Raw genomic sequence first — 19,632 nt, forward strand, 5'->3', positions numbered from 1 at the left:
GAGAGAGTAAAAGAGGAGGAACAGAATTGGTTGTCAGTTGAGACAACTGGCCTGAAACTATCCCAGGCCTTAGAAAGACTGAAATAGACCAAGAGTTACAAAGACTGAAACCCAGCCTTGAGAAAGCCCAAATCTTGATTGGATGAAGCCTCTTTAACCGCCTACTAGAAACTAAAGACTCATGCAAAGTCTGTGAAAGTTTTAATTTTAATTTTTTTTTTTTTTTTTTTTTTTACATTTTATTTATTTTTGAGAGAGAGACAGAGCACAAGCAGGGGAGGGGCAGAGAGAGAGGGAGACACAGAATCTGAAACGGGCTCCAGGCTCTGAGCTGTCAGCACAGAGCCCAACACCGGGCTCAAACTCACAAACTGTGAGATCATGACCTGAGCCGAAGCTGGACGCACCACCCAGGTGCCCCGAAAGTTTTCATTTTAAAAACAGACACTAGAAGCAGACCCACAGATAAACCAGACGTTGGCATTGTCAAACACACAGTATTAAAGAGTAACTGTATCTGTGTCTGAGAAGTTTACTAGAAAACTATAATTTATATTTTGAAAATAAATAATAAAGGAAAATTATAGACTAGAATTTTTTTCATGAACATGGAAGAAATCCGAACAAAATATTAACAAAGCAAATACAGCAATGAATAAGAAGAAATATAACTAAATTGGGTTTATTCCAGGAATGTAAGTGTGGTTTAACATTTTCAAATAAATCATGTAATTTACCACATTGACAAAATAAAAGAAGAAAAAGTATTATCTCAATAGTCGCACAAAAGCCTTTTGACAGAATTCATCATCTATTTATGATAAGAACTCAGCAAGCAAAAAATAGAAGGGAACTGCCGGAATCTGATAAAGTATATGTATAAAAAAGCTACGGCAAACATACTCAATGGTGAGATACTGAAAGCAGGGAAGGTGCTCATTATCCCTACTCTTCAGTGTCTTACTGGAGATTGTAGCCAGTGCAATAAGTCTAGAAAGATTAAAGAAGAAGTAAAAGGCATAAGAACTGGACAGGAAAATGAAAATTTTATTATTTGCAGAGAGCATAAATACGTACCTAGAAAATCTAAAAGAATGCGCAGGGAAGTTGTTAACTGAATGGATAATTTAGGAAGGTCACTGGAGATGGTGTACAATGTCAGCAACGGTTATAGAGGGAAGGAAAATTTTGAAGGATGTAATTTACAGCATTGTTAAGAAAACATCAAATACAGTATCATTATTTATTGCTGTGTAACCAGCCACCCCAAAACTTAGTGGTTTAAAACAGTCATTTTATTCACAATTCTGTGGGCTGGACTCTGTTGAATGCTGGCTTCTGCTGGACTGACCTGTGGTTACTCATCTGGCAGTCAGCTGAGACGGAGTCGTATACGATGACCTTACTTATGTGTTAGGTCTTGGCTGTCAACAGAACCTCCTTCCACGTGGTCTCTCAGCTTCTTCACGTGGTGGAAGTATCAAAAGGGCAGAGCAGAAACTCCCAAGATCTCTTGAAGCCTGGGCTCAGAGGTCACACAGTGTTACCTCTGCTGCATCTTATTGACTGAAGCAACTTACAAGGTCAGTGCAGATGAAGTCGTCTCCGCTACTGTTACAAGATGTAAAGAATATATGGCCATTTTTAAAGTAATCTCTATACCCAGTGTGGGGCTAGAACTTACAACCCTGAGATCAAGAGTTATGTACCCTCTACCAACTGAGCCAGCCAGGTGCCCCTGGCCATTTTTAATCTATCACAGATACCTAGGAGTAAATCCAGCAAAGGTTATATGCAAGACCTCTGTATGGAAAACAATGGAATGTTATTAAGAGAAAAAGTGAACTAAATAGATAAAGGGACATACCACATTAATACACTGGAAGACTCCATACTGTGAAGCTGTCTTTTCTTCTCAAATTGATCTATAGATTCAGTAAGATCTTAATGAAAAATTTAACAACTTTTTATGGCAGATTGACAAGCTGATTCTAAAATTTATTTGGACATGAAAAGTGCAAAGAATAACCAAGATGATCCTAAAAACAAAGTTGGAGAGCTTATACTCTCAGATTTCAAAACTCATTACAAAAGTATAGTAATTAAGACAGGGTGGTATTGGCAGAAGGCAGGACAAAATGAAACAGAATTGAGAAACAGATACGTAAATATGGCTAGTCAACTTGTGACAAAGTTTACACGGTACTGCAGTAGGAGAGAGGGTGATCATTTCAGTAAATATTACTTAGGCAAGTAGATATCCATCTGGAAAAAATGGATCTTGATTTCTGCTTCACACCATATAACAAAAATCAAGTCCAAGTAGATTATAGATGTAAATGTGAAAAGTTAAGCAATAAAATTTTTTTAGGTACACACAGGGAATATCTTTATGACCTTGGTGTAGATAATAATTTCTTACTGAGGAAACAGAAAACCCTTACCATAAAGGAAAAGATTGGTACATTGGATTTCATTAAAAAAGAATATCTGGGGGCACCTGGGTGGCTCAGTCGGTTAAGCGGCCGACTTCGGCTCGGGTCATGATTTCGCGGTCCGTGATTCGAGCCCCGCGTTGGGCTCTGTGCTGACAGCTCAGAGCCTGGAGCCTGTTTCAGATTCTGTGTCTCCCTCTCTCTGACCCTCCCCTGTTCGTGCTCTGTCTCTCTCTGTCTCAAAAATAAATAAACGTTAAAAAAAATTAAAAAAAAAAATATCTGATCATCAAAGAACACCTTTCAAAGAATAATAAATCACAGAATGGGAAAAGAAAACTGTAATACATCTATTCACCAGGGACTTCTATACCGAATGTATAAGAAAAACTCCTACAAAGCAATAAGAAAAAAACAGACAGCCCACTACAAAAATGAGCAAAAGACTTGAGTAGGCACTTCACAAAAAAGGATATCCAGATGGCCAATATGTGTGTTAAAAGGTGCATTCTTCAACAGGAAAATGGAAATTAAAGCCACACTGAGAGGGGTGCGTGGGTGGCTCAGTGGGTTAAGCGTCTGACTTTGGCTCAGGTCATGACCTCATGGTTTCATGAGTTCGAGCCCCACGTTGGGCTCCGTGCTGGTAACTGGGAGACTTGTTGGGATTCTCTCTCTCCCTCTCTCTGCCCCTCCCTCACTCACACTGTGTCTGTCTCTCTCAAGTAAGTAATATAAAACTAAAAAAACAAAAAATAAAAACACACTGACATACCGTTACACACCCACCAGAATATTTGTCTTTTAAAAGGCTGTCTATACCAAGTGTCAGTGAGGATGTAGAATAAGAGGAAATTTCATAGGCTGCTGAAGGGAGTATAAACCAGTTCAGCTGCTGGGGACAGCTGTTTGACAGTGCTGTATATACTAGGGTCGAACGTGTATATTCTTTGTGACACAGCAGCTCCACTCCCAGGTATGTATTCAAGAAAAATGCATACAAATGTGCTCCCAAAGACGTGCCCATGAATGTTCATAGCAGCATTGTTCATAATAGCAAAAATTTGAAACAGCACAACTGTTCATCAACAGCAATGGTTTAATAAATTGTGTTTTATTTATATATTGGCATACTGTGTAACAATGAAAATTAAGCAACTGCAGCTGTATATAACAACCTAGTGACTCTCACAAACTTAACGGTGACTATAAGAAGCCACCGTATGAAGCTAAGAATGTTCATTTCTATGTGATATATGTTACTTTGGGTGACATGTATATTTTTTGTCCTAATATTTTACTTTTATAATTACAGGGAGAATCCTTATTTATAAATATCAAAACCTTGACTCTCATTGGAAAATTGATATGACTTGTAGTTTTCACAGAATCCAAAATTATCATGCCCTGGAAGGCCATCAAATGGCTAAAGTATGTCATTTCCTTTCTTCCCTAACTAGGCCTTAAAAAGCACGTTGGGATTTCCACTGATTCGGTTTGAGGATGCTGTGATTAATCTGGATCCATTTACTCGGGTACATCCCTATGAGACCAAGGAGTTCATCATCAATGATATCCTCAAACATTTCCAGGAGGTGAGCTTTGGAGAAATACTTAGTGGCTGGAGCACAAGCAGAATGTTTGTTTTGGTTGTTTGGGAATTTTGGTTACTAAGACATTGCTGTCGAGAACCCAGTTAAACATTTGCTGTTAGGGGTCAGGTCACAGCCCGCGAAGCCCATACACATCATGAAAATCCTCAAACAGTGTATTTGATTTACAAGCTGCTGGTCTTGTCCCTCAGAGAACTGATCTCGGGGGCTTCCACTGGATTCGTAACAACTCTTAAGGGTTTAATTGATGCTTTAATGGTGACACAAAATACTGTGACCTCTCTATTTACTGGACATGGAGCAACTTTTGACAACCACATCAGTGTTCTTGGAGCCTGTGAGATCCTGCCCTAGCGTTGAACTTCAATTTTTCTTTTTATCAAGTTGGACATTTTCTGTTTTGTATGTATTATCCAGATTCTTCGATAGATAGGTCGAGATCATATCAAATTTATTAATGTCTAAGTTAAAATCCTATTCCTGCTCCCTTTTCTCCCTCCTCCCTCCCGTGTCCCTCCTTTCCTTCTTGGCTTCCTTCCTCAACTTTCCTAATTGGTGATGTTTCCACTAAACTGCAAGGAGAGTGACAGAGCAGATATCACTGGAACCTGGAGGCAGAAAGCAGAGGGTTGCTGGCTAGATCTGAAACATGCCTTCTTTATGCACCACCCCCTGCCGATTATAGGGGGCGCTACCAATATACTCTCCTCCCTCATTTTCCTTCTAAAACTCTCCCTGCTGCTGCCGAGTTCCCTATTTGTAGAAACATCAGAATGTGATGTATATACTAACACATGTTTGTAAAGAGTCTTTCCTGTTTGAGAGCTTTTATTTATTCTTTGGAATAGCTTCGAGACGTATTTCTGAGTCCTGGAAGTAATCTCTGGGATACATGCGTTGGGAGAGCTTAGGTGGAGTTCATGAAAGTCTAGGAACTTGCAGTTGATGAGAATTCAGAGGTCATTGTGGTGTTGATGAGAATGGGGGACAGGACAGATTTCTAACCTTTTTGCTTGGGACATTCTACCTGCAAGTATCAACAGGTGCTGGTTTTCATCTTCTCTTTCTGCTCCATTTGACAGGAACTCCTCAGCCAGGCAGCTCGGATCCTGGGATCAGTGGACTTTCTCGGCAATCCCATGGGGCTTTTGAATGATGTTTCCGAAGGGGTTACTGGACTGATAAAGTATGGAAATGTCGGGGGCCTTATCAGAAATGTCACACATGGCGTATCAAACTCTGCTGCCAAGGTAAGGAATTAAAGGTGAAATTCCATCGTCATTAACCTCATGGGGTCTCTGCGTTACCGTGATTCCTGCCATAGCTGATAAGCTGGGAGAAGTTACGGCCTTTGCTTCGTTACCTGCCTCCCCTGCCTCCCCTCCCCTCTGATGACCGGGCACCAGGTCCGCTGAGCCGTCTACAGTATCTCATCTTCTGTCCATCACCACTGCCTTCCCGGGCTCCGGTTGTCTCTTCCCTGGGCCACTGCACTGGCCGCCTGATCCCCTGGACTCCACCGCAGCCTGCACGGTGCCACCAGAATGAACTTGCTTTTTAAAGCCTAGGATTTGAGGGGCGCCTGGGTTGCTCAGTCACTTAAGTGTTGGACTCTTTCTTGGTTTTGGCTCAGGTCATGATCTCACAGTTCGTGAGATCAAGCTCCGTGTCGGGCTCTGTGCTGGCAACAGGGAGCCTGCCTGGGATTCTTTCTCCCCCCTCTCTCTGCCCCTCCTCTGCTTGTGTGCTCATTCTCTCTCTCTCTCTCTCTCTCTCTCTCTCTCTCTCTCTCTCAAAATAAATAAACTTAAAAATTAAAACATAGGATTTGATGAGGTACCTGGATGGCTCAGTCACTTAAGTGACCTTCGGCTCAGGTCATGATCTCACTGTTTGTGAGTTCGAGTCCCGCGTCGGGCTCTGTGCTGACAGCTCGGAGCCTGGAGCCCGTTTCAGATTCTGTGTCTCCCTGTCTCTCTGCCCCTCCCCCGTTCACACTCTGTCTCTCTGTCTCTCAAAACCTTATAAATAAATGTTAAAAAAAATTTTTTTAAGAACAAAAATAGAATTTGATGGTGCAGTTCTCCTGCCTAAAATCTACCAGTTACTTCCCACAGGTTGCAGGATAAAGTCCAAACTAAAACAGGCTTCCAGAGCAGCAGAAGGAAGCACAGTGGTGTAATCCTCCTGCATCCTTCTGTCTGGTTGACTTGTTCACCGGCTCCTTGTTTAGGGGACGTTTTGTTATTCCGCAGTTTATTTTTTGGCAGGAGCTGATTTTACGTGTGAAGGTGGGAAAGGGGAAGGTAGTTGGAGGGGAACTGCTGTTTGACGACATGTGGAAGGCCTCTGCTTCCCTCCCCTTCGTGTCAGCCCACAGACTGTCCTCCTAGAGACTGACCTTTTCCTCAAGGAATCAGGTCTGAGAAAGCACCTGTCCTCTCAGCTTGTTTCCAGTAGAACGTGTGTTGCGGTGAAATCGCAGGTGCACCTAGTGCTGTGGGCCACGAGGACATAAAGCTGGCTTTAGCATAAAGAGGCTTTAATGTTGCCACACAGGAGGCTGTCTTGAGGGGCAGATGAGAAAGTGAGTTGAACAGCACTTTGTACTGCATGGTGATCTTGGTAATAGTGTGAGAGCTGGGAATTTATTCCTGTGTTCTAAACTCTTTTCTAGAGATGATAGTTCTTTATTCAGATCAGTGTCCAGTATGGTAGTTCTACAAACAGGTTCTGTTTGGCTTGTGGTTCAAGATAGTGCTGTTACTTTTATAGCAAGGGTGACAGAGAGGCAGGAGAGACATTGTTGTTGTTGTTTTTTTTAATGTTTATTTTGAGAGGGAGAGAGAGGGTGAACAGGGAATGGGGGTGTGCAGAAAAAGAGAGGGAGGGAGGGAGGGAGGGAGGGAGGGAGAGAGAGAGAGAGAGAGAGAGAGAGAGAGAGAGAGAGAATCCCAAGCAGGCTCTGTGCCATCAGTGCAGAACCCGATGTGGGGCTCGATCTCACGCGCTGTGAGATCATGACCTGAGCTGAAATCAAGAGTGCCTAACCGACTGAGCCACCCAGGCACCCTGGAGGAGAGACTTTCTTTTCTTTTTTTTTTTTTTCTCAATATATGAAATTTATTGTCAAATTGGTTTCCATACAACACCCAGTGCTCATCCCAAAAGGTGCCCTCCTCAATGCCCATCGCCCACCCTCCCCTCCCTCCCACCCCCCATCAACCCTCAGTTTGTTCTCAGTTTTTAAGAGTCTCTTATGCTTTGGCTCTCTCCCACTCTAACCTCTTTTTTTTTCCCCTTCCCCTCCTCCATGGGTTTCTGTTAAGTTTCTTAGGATCCACATAAGAGTGAAAACATATGGTATCTGTCTTTCTCTTTATGGCGTATTTCACTTAGCATCACACTCTCCAGTTCCATCCACGTTGCTACAAAGGGCCATATTTCATTCTTTCTCATTGCCACGTAGTACTCTGTCGTGTATATAAACCACAATTTCTTTCTAAATCATGGTTGGGAAACAGACTCAGGTTTAGAGTCTGAATGATCATGCCCACTTCTGCCTTGAATTGTTTCTCACGAATCGTTTCTCACTGGGACCTTGGACCCTCACTGCCCCGCCCCCCCCCCCCCCCGCGACACGAAGCCGGTGGTGTGGATTGCCCTGCGTTCTTTTAGCTACTCAACGTGGTATAAACAGATACACTTAAATATTCACTTGTAAATGACCAGCTACAAGGTTTTATTTAATTTGATGAAATTCTAATTAACCTAGAAAGCCTCCTTGGTTTTATAATTACTTTCTTTGTTTTTGTACCCCTGGGCTCTGCTTTAATTTGAAAAAGAAATGCACTTTTGGTTTATTGTGAGGCCTTCCTCAACTGGAACCGAAGCTACCTACTTCCCAGGCTCACTGTAAGGATAAAATGAGATAGGATGTTATGAAAACTTTGAAAAATATAGACTGGACAGGAGAAGTGGGTCCTCACTTTGACTCTTACATTTGCATTAACGTAAAATGCTTAGACGTTAGCCACCAGGGAACCATTAACGCCCCCGAAATGAAAGCCAAAGTGTTCCAGTCTACAGAGGAGGAGGGTCTCAGGCACAAAGAGTGGGGGAATCAGACTCCATCTGGGCCAGTTTGGCAGGGATGAACCCTCTGTAGTTAACGTGCATGACAATGAAGAAGTTGGAAACTTGCCTGTGGCCTCCGCACACAGGTGAGACGTTGTATGGGTTTCTCCAGAGTATCTGTGTAACATCCTGGTGAGAGGGGCTGGCCCTTTTTATTTCTTTTCTTTTCTTTTCTTTTTAATGTTTGTTTTTGGAGAGAGAGGCAGAGAGAGGGGGAGACAGAGGATCCGAAGTGGGCTCTGCACGGACAGCAGAGAGCCAGATGTAGGTCTCAGACTCACAAACCGTGAGATCGTGACCTGAGCCGGAGTCAGAAACTTAACCGACTGAGCCACCCAGGTGCACTGGGTGGGCCCTTTCTTTATTCTCCCTCATTTGTGGAAGTCTCATTTGTTCCTTCGTTCTTCTGCTTCCCCTGGAAAACGGTCTTTGAAGCCTGCAAGTCCGCATGAGAATATAACTTATGCAGAAAGGGCAGGATGCTCCTTAGCGCAGCCCCCACCCCCAAGTCTGTATGAAGCCCCAGGTGGCAGTGAGCGTGCATTTTATTGGATATCATGCTTTATATTGTCGTCAAACTTGCATAAGGGGACTGCCTTCCGGGACCCAAGGCCTCTTGGATGGGAACCCTGCTCCCCATGTGGTTGGGGTCCTTCGTGTATTTCCCTTGCGTTTAGTAAGCTAATCAGTGTTGGCGTCGCAGGCCGCTACTCAGAGGAATTGCTGTGTACGTTTATATTGATATCAAGAATGCGGACTGTGTTATAAAAATTATACCTAAGATGAGAAAACAAAGAAAGTTGACGTTACCATTTCTTGTTGGAAACGGTGGCTCCCAAAGCCAGGTCTGTCAACTGAATACCCACTCAGATCATCTGTGATTCTGTTTGCATGTAGTCTGGCTAAAGATCTCCATTTTCTTGAAGTTTTGTGGGTTGAAATCAGACCTTTCATGTTGCTTTGGGGGAATGTTTTGTTTGCTTTTGTGTGTACACGAGAGGAGTTTAAGGAAGTGCAAATGACCACAATAATCAACTGTTGGCCTGTGGGAAGTATGCCTTTAAAGAGTGCCCGAGTCCTCATGATTAAAGGGGTCAGAGGACAGAACTGCACCTCACCACACCCGCCAGCCAGCACCACTTGGCTGCAGAGACCAAAGGGCTATAGCCTTGGTGCATTGCGCTTTGAGTGGAGCGGAGAAGCTACATAAACCTCTTGAAAATAGTTAGAAATATTGTATATATGTGTATTTTTCTGGAGCAAGGATCTAAAGTTTTTATTGGGTTGTCAGAGAGGCTTATGCCTCCCCAAAGATCATGCAGCATTATTTGCAGACACAGGGAGGTGCATTGAAGGGGAGCGTAGGGCTGGCAGTTGGGATACCTGGGTTCTAGCCCTACACCTGCCTTTAAGTAATCTTTTTCTCTGTTAACCTTGAGGTCTTTTTTTTTCAAACCTACGAAAAGATGATGGTAATTCCCTTCATCCTGCTGACCTGAGGAGCAAAAGAGATAAAGTATATGAAACCAAATGAGAAGTTAAAAGGTAGTTCATTCTGGGGGCACCTGGGTGGCTCAGTCGGTTAAGCATCTGACTTTGGCTCAGGTCATGATCTCACAGTTCACAACTTCAAGCCCTGCGTCGGGCTCTGTGCTGACAGCTCAAAGCCTGGAGCCTCCTTGGGATTCTGTGTCTCCCTCTCTCTCTGCCCCTCCCCCTGCTCATACTCTGTCTCTCTCGCGCGCTCTCTCTCAAAAATAAATAAAACATTAAAAATTTTTTTTTAAAAAGGGAATTCATTCTGTCCCATAAGAAGGTGATAGATCCACAGGTCTTACTTGTCTCTGGACAGATGCTGTGAATTATTCACAGCACATTTTTTATTTCAGGTTCATCATATCCACTTCTGGAGTATTCTTCATTGCAGTTTTAGCTGTTACTTTATTTATTTTTAGTCTCAAGGAAATGCAGCTGGGAAGTAATCTGTGCCCTTTACCCCCTTTATTTCTCTTAGCCTTTACTTCTCATTGTCAGCCCCAGAAACTGGCTTACGGATTCCAAATCTAAGGTGATAGGACTTAAGGACTGGCCGCCAAGCCGTGAGCATGCGTCCCTTGACTCCCTTGCCTGGATTTTGGCAAAAGTACTCTACCTCTTTGAGTAGAACTTCAAAGATCTGAACCCCTTCAAAGGCCATGACAAGATGATCGCTCCTAGAGTCCTTTCTTGGAATATGGTCTCTAAAGCAAAGTACAGCATTTCAAATTCTAAGGTTATGTCAGAGGAACAGGTTTCTTTCTGCAGCATGAGCTGCAAAAAGCATATACTTTTACCTGGTTAGGTGTCACTTGACTATCTGTAAGACCTTCTCCTTCAAAGCCAGAGAATTGAAGAGATACCCATTGAATAAATTCCCTCTCTTATATAGACTCAGATTTTTTCATGTCTGTGATTATTGTGTAATATTTTCATATACTTACAGGAAAATGACATAATTATTCTAAAACAATAAAGTGTTTTTTGAACTGAGAAAAGCTCAGATGTGAACCAGAGAGTGAACGATCCCTTCTCTTTCCTCCCCCCGTAGAAGCTCAGCGTTTGCTCTAGACAGCTGTCACTCAGTCTTCCCTCAGGAAGCCGGCAGCACCTTGGTCTCTTCCAGTGAAGGGCAGGGGCACTTCTGATCAGCACTAATGGAACCCCTGCTCCATTCTGTCTTGCTTTCCATCCTTTGGCTGGTGTCTTTATCAAGGCAGTATGGGATGCTTTTAATCATGGGTACCTTTTTGATCCCAGGCATCTTTTTTTAGTTTTAATTTCTATTTTGAGAGAACGAGAGGGAGAGCAGGCAGGGGGAGGGCCAGAGGAAAAGAGAGAGAGAGAGAATCCCAAGCAGGCTGCACACCCAGCGAGGAGCCCAACGTAGGGCTCCATCTCAGGACCATGACATCATGACCTCAGCCAAAATCAAGAGTAGGATGCTTAACTGACTGAGCCACCCAGGTACCCCTGATCCCAGGCATCTTTTGACTTAGGTTTATGAATGTAAATATTTTAATAATTTTCTCTGTTTTTAACTGAGGGTATCTTCATCAAAATCATTAGATACTAGAATTCAAGGTTCATGACTCACTAGATGTTAATTTTGCTGACAACCTTTGCATTTGTACGGTAGGCTCATTTCTTTCTCTTTTGCTTTATGGCATTTGTTTCTACCGAGCCCAAATTTCCCAGGTCAAATCCTACACATCTCAATTTTTGTCAAGGAAATGGGAGTTTTCTGTTGGTTTTTGGTAAATACGTTTTATTCTGTGTCATTTTTGTCATTGTTTTATTGTTTTAAATCGGTTTGGTTTGTTATGAATTAGATAAAGACCTAATAGTTTTACGTTATTTCTTGGTGCAAACAGCTTTAGCAGGGAAAAGATAGAGGAATAAGGTTGAAACACTCTGCTTCATTATGGAACACTTACTAATTTATAGGCATTTATTGACCACCTTCTGTTTGCCAGGCCTCGGGATAGAACTCTTACATACATTGTCTTCATGTTAATCTCTACCCTTCAAATCAGGAAATGAGTCCTAGAGTGTGAAATAATTTTTTCAAGGTTACACACCTGAAAATGACAGGGACTTGGTTTCAAACCAAGTCCAGCTATTTTGAAAGGCCTTGGTTTCTTTTCCCTACGTGATGTTTTTTTCCCTTTGTGTGCGTACGGCTTTCTTCCAGGCACTATAGAGAATATAAAGCATTAGTTACTGCTACCTTCCCCCCAGAAGCTTATTATCTGACTTCATTTTGTTGACTGGTAAGGCGACTGCCATCATGTCATCTGTGTCACAAAGCAGGCCCTCGGGAAATGGTGGTGGTCGCGGTCATTGTTGTGGCAGATTGATTGGTCATGACCATCACCATCCTTTTATGGGTAGTGGGTAGGAAGAACCTTGGTGATGGCAAACATGGTCTCACTCGTGTGCTACCATGTGATCGTCGGAATAACCTAGTCGGTACATAGGCTGGGCAGCATGAGCCTCATTATGTGATGAAGAAACTGAGGCCCAGAGGGGTCAGGTGACTTGCCACAGTCAGTCAGGTAACTCTATAGAGCCAAGACCTGCTCTCCTGCACTAGCTACTCAGTTCGCATTTTTAGTTACACTTTTGAGATACCGCTAGTTGTTTGATTTGCTCTAGTCATGCCTCTCTGTATTAAAAAAATAATCATCAATAAAAGCAACAGGAATAACAAAAACAAATAAGAAGCCCTGCCCGGGCCTAGAATGAACTTTGATAGCTTTCAGGAAAACTGTCTGAAGATAAATATAAGCAAGTGACATAAGAAGAAGGAAGAGACAGATTGATCTGTTTCGATGGTTCAGTGGGAGACCTAGCTAGGACTTTCGGTAACGTTTCGTTCCAGTTCTTTGGTCTCTGCTTGGGGGCGGAGGAGCCACTTGCCTCCCAGGAGAAACTTTCACTGGCCCGTTGTGTCCAGGAGGCCAGATCTGGGGCATAGCGATGATCCCAGGGGACCTGCACGCAGAGATTCTCAGCCCGCCCCTTCCATGAGCCAGTCTCCTGTCGTATATACTGTGACTTTGTTGAGGGTAGAGGGGTCCATCTGCCTTTTGTTTAAGAAACAGCATTTGTTTGTGTTTGCTTTGTGGGCAGTGTATTTGTAAGGGCCAAACAAGACTGAGAACACTGTTTATTCAAGGCAGAACTTTTATCTGTGCACAAAAGAATGTACTGAATGCCTGCCTGCATGGCTTCTGAAGGGGAAAAGGCAATTTATGACTTGTACCTGTTTTTGTCATTATGTATGACTGCTTCATTTTATAGTTGAGCCGATTATCCTCGTAATAGCTTTTCCATGTACCTATAAGCAAGTAATAGATGAATGCCTCCTTATAAGTATTGGGGTTTCAGTGCATTTAAGTTGGCATGAAACTTTAGGTTAAGTGAAATTCAATTCAGACAGTGCTCTGTCCCTTAGAGAATGTAGAGTTTGCTATTTTCAAAAAGACTTTGATCTCAATAAGTCACCCAAGGGATTTCTTTTCCAGCGAAGAGGAGGTGTCTTCAAGTTGTTGTATATGGAGAAATGACTCAAATTCTTGGCAACCGAGTTTTTGTTTTATTTTCCTCTGATAACCTGGAATGCTAACATGATTTCCTTAGTCTGAGCTCTTTTTGGTTAGAGGAAAATTTTAGATGCCAAATGACCCATCCGTGACCTATCCCAACTTGGTCAAATCTCAAATATCTGTGGGAATCGGAAGTGTGTTGGGTGACATGAGAGTCCCATGAGTGACCACAGTTCCCAAGTGTCCCCACTGGCCTACTTAGCAGCCGTGCTCATGAAGGAGCTCAGGGAATGGGGTCTAGCTGCCCCCTTTTATCACCTTAATCAAGCCGTTCAATGGGCAGACGTAGCAGGGAAATGACACGACCATCAAAGCTCTGTTTTTGAAACTGAAAGATTGGAAAAGTTCACATTTGTCTTCATGCCCTAATAGTAGTTCAGTTAAGAATCAGGTCCTTAAGTTATCTTCTTAGACTGAGCATCTCATATTTCAGAGGAATCCTCTCTGTCTTCCAAAACTACAGTCTCTGTGGTGGAAAAAAGTATGTTCGGTTGCTAAATGGAAAAGACAGGAAATATTTGTGTCCCCCAAAGAATAGTGGTTTTCTACCCCAGTGTAAACATGGTGAGTAAAAGAATAATATGTTCAGGCTTTCGTGGGTTGACCGGTCGCCCCCAGGGACGTGGCGGTGCATCCCTTGTCTGCGTTTCAGTGTGATTCATACCAGGATTTGCCCTTTCTTGCAGAGGTGAAAACTCTAATCTATTTTGATAAACACATGAAGGACACATCAAATTCTGATTCTTGGCAGTGAAAGGTCAAAATGCCCTGTTTGGAAGATCTTGTCTGTTTTCCTCTACTTCTTTCTCCCTTGTGATTGTTATCTCTAGAAGTTTCTCTCCATTTTAAAGGAAAGCTAACTCAGAGTGTTTACGCAGGAGAACAAGGGGAGTCCTTGAGCAGTACCGTCCTTAAAGATCAGAAAGGGACATGCGTACTACAGCCTGCATTTATTGAAGGTCTGCCGTGTGTCAGGTGTGGGGCTGGGAGCTTTCCATAGCCAGTGTCATTTAATTTTCCCATGGACCCCGTAAGGAAGGAGGTATTATCTCTCTTTTACAGATGAGAAAAGTGAGACCCCAACGGTCAGTGACCTTGATTAAAGCTTAATAATGAGCGTCGGAGCCAGAAGTTTTAGAAAAACGTGGATTTGGAAGTCTGCCTGTATATTTTTCCTCCACACGGGGCAGCTTCACAGATAAAATCCTCCACTAAACCCAAACCATTGCAGAAGCTAGAACACAAGCAGTTGGAAACGGCATCATTTAAAAGTAAAGCTCAAGCAATTTTCCATTCATTGCCTACTTTAACTCCTCTGTGTCGGCGCTCGGGGTCTTTCCAACTGCCATTTCTAGGCTTTCCAATGTAGTCTTTGCTACCTGCAGATCCCTGATCTCGTGGAAAAGGATCGAAATGGGAGGAAAGGAGTGGAAGAGTTGTCTCTATCCAAACAGAAAATGCAGGGACTCAAAAGCATTTGAGTAAGCCGACTGCCCGTCCTCACGCATCTGACGCGCTCGACCCAGGATTTATTCAGATTTACACAGTGGGGGATTTGCGGCGCTCAGGCCTTTGCTGCTACCCTACCCGGGCCGAGGGGCAGGCCCGAGCTTCGGGCTGCTTCAGGTATGCCCGATAGCGGTCTTCCTCTGAACCTGCGCGTGGAATTGTACTTTCCGTATGCCATCTCCTGAACTTCACTGCTTGCAGCATCTCTGAGCCACTAGGATGTCCTTGTAAAGCAAAATATTTGATGTTTTAGCACGGGGTACATGAACCGGGGGAGAGGGGTGCTTTCCCCTGCAGACTGAAGGCAGGAAGGAAACTCATTTTCTTTCATACTCCTTTCCTTTCTCGCCTCCCCTCAGTCTATGGGACAGTGGTTCACATTTTGTAGAGGTATTTCTGTCTCTGGGTTCTGCTAGCAGAGGCTTTCAGGTGCTTGGTGATACCATTGCTTGAGTCAAGAAGCCACATGGAGAAGGCTGGGGGCAGCGTGTTGTCCCTGAGAGCCGTATGGTTAATTCTACCGACCCGCTGTATGGTTTGCTTCTTGGAGGAAAGGAGAAGTAAGATTAACTTACTAGAACTTAAGCATTCCTTATTGGGATAATAATACTGCTGTATATTTGTTTTGATTTTTAGTTGTTGATGAAGCATTCATATACCTGCAATCCTTTCTATAAGCCTGAAGCCAGCCAGGTGATATTATTACCACCACCATGAAGAAACTGAGGTCTGGGGGTGCCTGGGTGGCTCAGTCAGTTAAGTGTCTGACTCTTGATTTCAGCTCAGGTCATGATCTCGTGGTTTGTGAGATCGAGCCCCACATCAGGCCCCACAGTGACAGTCAGAACCTGCTTAGGATTCTCTCTCTCTCCACCCCCCCTCTGTTTCTGTCTCTGACTCTCAAAATAAATAAATAAAAACTTGGAGGAAAAAATTGAGGCCCATGGGTAAATAACTCATCCAGAATGTCCAGACAGAAAGCAACAGAGCTTTGGATTTCTTCCTTGGTCTCCTGAATTCTAGAACATTGCTGGACAGGATTTCTTGAATCTTACCTGATACTGTAGAAATTGACGTCTACTCCATATTAGACCTGGGGTTTCTATCGTCAGTGTTGCCTGTTAGCCTTGTTACCATGTCCCTCCCCTGCTACAGAGTGGGTTTCAGAGAACACAGTTGGAGGAAATGTACCTTTCCCTTTTAGAGGCTTCTTGAATCATTCATTAACCATGGTGCCATTGGTGTGAGGTGTCTGGGAATCATGTGTTTGGGAGCACACAAACAGAATGTGTGGTGGGAAGGATTGTAGGATCAGAGTGTTACGGTGGAGTGGAGGATAGTAGGGGGAGAGATTTAAGCTCACGTCAGGACATTACTTTAAGTGATTTCTACAGTGTTGGCGGTGAGAGGAAATTCCCCACGAGAGAGACCATGAAAGAAAAAGAAGATACTTCCAGAAGGGGTGAGAGTCTGACTTTTCCTTGGCTCTCCTCATAGCCAAATGGTGACATGTCCAGGCCTAACTCTTTAGGGAGGCTCAGCATGTCCTGAAGTGGTTGGTGACTTGGGGGCACGGCTGGTCAGTAAATAACAGAGGCACAGCACACTTACCTCAGATGGGCACATGGGAAAGATTTAATACCAGCAGGGAAACCTTCCCATGCCATTTCTAAGAACAAGGACATCTCCTAGTTTGGCACATGAGGAGGGAGGAGATAGACCCCAAAACTAGGAACCACATTGGGGAAGTCAAGTAGCGAGGGAAAAGAAAGTGACAGCTGACTGTCCAGGTCACTTTCTATTTCCCCAGTCGTGTTTGTTCTCACCTTTGCACTCTTGCTCTTAATCCTACCTGTTTGGGATGCTCTTCTCCCTGTCTCGAGCCAAATGGCTCCAAGCTTGTAAGGTCCAGTCCAAATGCCCTGTGAGTTTCTCCCCACTCTGAATTTCAAGGGCACCCTATGCTTGCATTAAGGCAGTGACCACATTTGCCCTGGGAAAAAAATAGCCAGTTGGGCACCTGCCTCAAACGTCCACTGAGCAAACATTTATCATTGTCACGTGCTAGGTGCTGGAGCAGGAGACTTACAAAAACGTGGGGTTTTTCGAAGCATATGGAACAGGTAAGGCAGACAAGAATAGGGAGAGTGAGTATTTGCAGCTGGGATCCGTGCAAACCACTTGCATTTCCACGGGTATGTGCTGTGGGGGCCAAGGCACAGGAACACTATTCTTCGAGGGTGAGGTGGGCTTCAGCACCATCGCGAAGCAACTGTCTGTGTGCTCCCGTGCGTCCCGGAGTAGACTCAAAGTTCCTGGAAGGCAAAGATCTTGCTTGTTGTCGATTGGTTTTTGGTTTTGGTTTTTGGGTTTTTTGGCAGTTTCCCCAGCGACTAGCCGTGAATCTTTGTTGTAGGAAAACGGCAGTGATCCAGGCCGTATCCGTGTGTGTTCTCCTCTGTCTCGGGCTGTCCGTCAGCATTTCCCCATGGTATTCCTTCAACACGTAGTCATTAAATAAGCGAAACGCCTGCTGGATTTTTTGTGTCGTCTAACTGTTTTACAGCTTTAAAAGTTTATGTGTGACTTTTTTCCCAAATGCATCTGAAGCCGACTGAGATCCAGAATCGTGCTGTATGTGTAGAAACACCCAAGAGGAAAAGGCTGTTGATGTTCAGGGTCCTGTTTCTTTCTTTTTTTTTTTCTTTATCGTTTATTTATTATTGAGAGACAGAGAGACACAGAGCGTGAGCAGGGGAGGGGTAGGGAGAGGAGAGAGGGAGACACAGAATCGGAAGCAGGCTCCAGGCTCCGAGCTGTCAGCACAGAGCCCGACGCGGGGCTCGAACTCACAAACCGCCAGATCACGACCTGAGCCGAAGTCGGTCGCCCAACCGACTGAGCCATCCAGGCACCCCAAGGGGTCCTGTTTCACCTCCCCCTTCCCCGTCACTCAGCATCTAGGACATCGACCGGGATCGAACGAGGCCAGGCACACATTATAGGATCCGGCTCAGGCTCTGCTGAAGGTATCAGGAAGCCCTGGGAGACGGTTAAAGGGGAAAGAGGGGGCAACCTAGTCCCTCTTAATCTAATGAATTAATAATACTTATGGGACATATCTGTTTGCCTTATTAGAGGAAGATGTTTAAGTAAACATTTCCTGCAGGCTATTGAATTTATATAACAACACATTGGTTTGGAGGCAGTCGCTTTCAGTGTTTTCACTGGAAGGAAAATTAAGCAGAACATAATTCCGAAAACAGTCCGTTGTTTCAGCTTTGTTGCCTACAGATGTTTCAAAGCAGGATATTATGGCCGGTGGGATTATATTTTCTTTGTTGGTAATGTGAAAATTGGCAGGGACGGTGGTGCCAAGGTTAGTTCGAAAAGAAGAGCTTCTAACAAATAGCTCCTTGTACTTTTATGGAGATGTCACCTTTGTAACATACTCTTGCCGTTATTTGGTTTTCACAAAGTCAGACATACACTAAAGAATGCAGGCATTATTTACACTTGACAGAAGGAGAAATCAAGTCACAGAGAAAGTACTGGGCTCCTGGAGGGACAGGGAGCTTGCAGAAGATGACGAGGACCCGGGGCTCCTTAACGGCCCAGGCTCTTTCCCGCAGACCACATCGCTGCCCCAGAAGGCACCGTCTCCTCCTCAGGAATTAAAGCACTTTCACGTCTGTGAGGTAATTGAACCTCGCAGCGTCCCACCGGGGCCAGCAGGGCAGCTGCGACGATCACGTCCCTTTCCGTGATGGGAAACTCAGTCACACGAGTTAAGTGGTTTTGCCAGAACCACGCAGTCAGCGCTGATACCGGGCCTCACGACTGTAAGCCCACCGCTTTTCCCGCCAGACTGTCTTCCCAGCGGAGGGGGAGCCGGTGGGGGGGGGGGGGAGAGGCTTGGGGACACTAGGAGGCGGCTGCGAGCTAGTCTTACGTTGCAAGAGAGGGCTTCGCTTTCACGGCCCCCGCGCTACGGTGTGTGAGCGGCTGGCTCTGGACTCCCGTCGGACGTGCACGTCTCCAGCCGCAGAATCGCTAAGAAACGAGCAAAAGGGCAAAGCCAGACAGACCTCATCCGCCTGCTTCTCCCTGCCTGCTACACACCTGCTTGATTGTATGTCCGACGGCATCAGCAAGAGAGTTTAGAGGTTCGCTGCCGTCCGCTATTTAAAAACCACCGCCAAGGCAAACTGAGGTGCCCCAAGGACTAAGTTCCGTGGAGAGAGAAGTATTCTTGGGACTGAAGATGAGGAACAGTTTGCCACTTGTTTCTCTATAAGAGAGAAAACTCAAGAGTAAACAGTATCTAACTGCAGATTTACAAAAAAAAAAAAAAAAAAAAAAAAAATTGAGCTCTCTCAGAAGACTCGTTTTGGTGATACTTTATGTAGTGTCTTTGCTCTCTAACTTCCCCCTTTCCACCGAACCCCAGCTTGTATTCCTCCTGAGAGAGAGCTTGCAATTCTTGTCACTCTTTCCAGCTGAATGCCACCAAGCCAGCTCCTCCCAGGCTCAAACCCTGCACACAGTCTCTGAGACGTTCATGGACACTCCTAGAACACAGATCTGGGAGAGAATTTGAAGGGCAGCTTTTCACCCTCTCAAATTGCAGTTGGAGAAACTGAGCCCCAGTAGGGGTCTCACAGCCAGTCAGCCGCTGGGCCCGCTCTACGACTCAGGGCTTCTTGGCTGCAAATCTTGGTATTGTCTTTGAGATGGGGGTCAGCAGGTTGTGGGTGTCTGCTTCTTGTCCTTCTAGTAGTGAAGGAGGAA

At 44.5% G+C, this 19,632-nt stretch overlaps 1 protein-coding gene across 4 annotated transcripts in view; it reads left to right on the top strand.

The window, feature by feature from the left end:
- VPS13D (vacuolar protein sorting 13 homolog D) overlaps window positions 1-19,632 on the top strand; it is a 257,070-nt gene that overhangs the window by 164,528 nt on the left and 72,910 nt on the right. For all 4 annotated transcript variants that reach the window (XM_043573784.1, XM_043573785.1, XM_043573786.1 and 1 more), the window contains 2 exons: window positions 3,896-4,030; window positions 5,131-5,298. In XM_043573784.1, coding sequence (XP_043429719.1) covers window positions 3,896-4,030; window positions 5,131-5,298 — 303 coding nt within the window. The remainder of the gene's footprint in view (window positions 1-3,895; window positions 4,031-5,130; window positions 5,299-19,632) is intronic.

Source organism: Prionailurus bengalensis, chromosome C1, assembly GCF_016509475.1.
Source record: "Prionailurus bengalensis isolate Pbe53 chromosome C1, Fcat_Pben_1.1_paternal_pri, whole genome shotgun sequence".
In the NCBI taxonomy this organism is placed as follows: domain Eukaryota; kingdom Metazoa; phylum Chordata; class Mammalia; order Carnivora; family Felidae; genus Prionailurus; species Prionailurus bengalensis.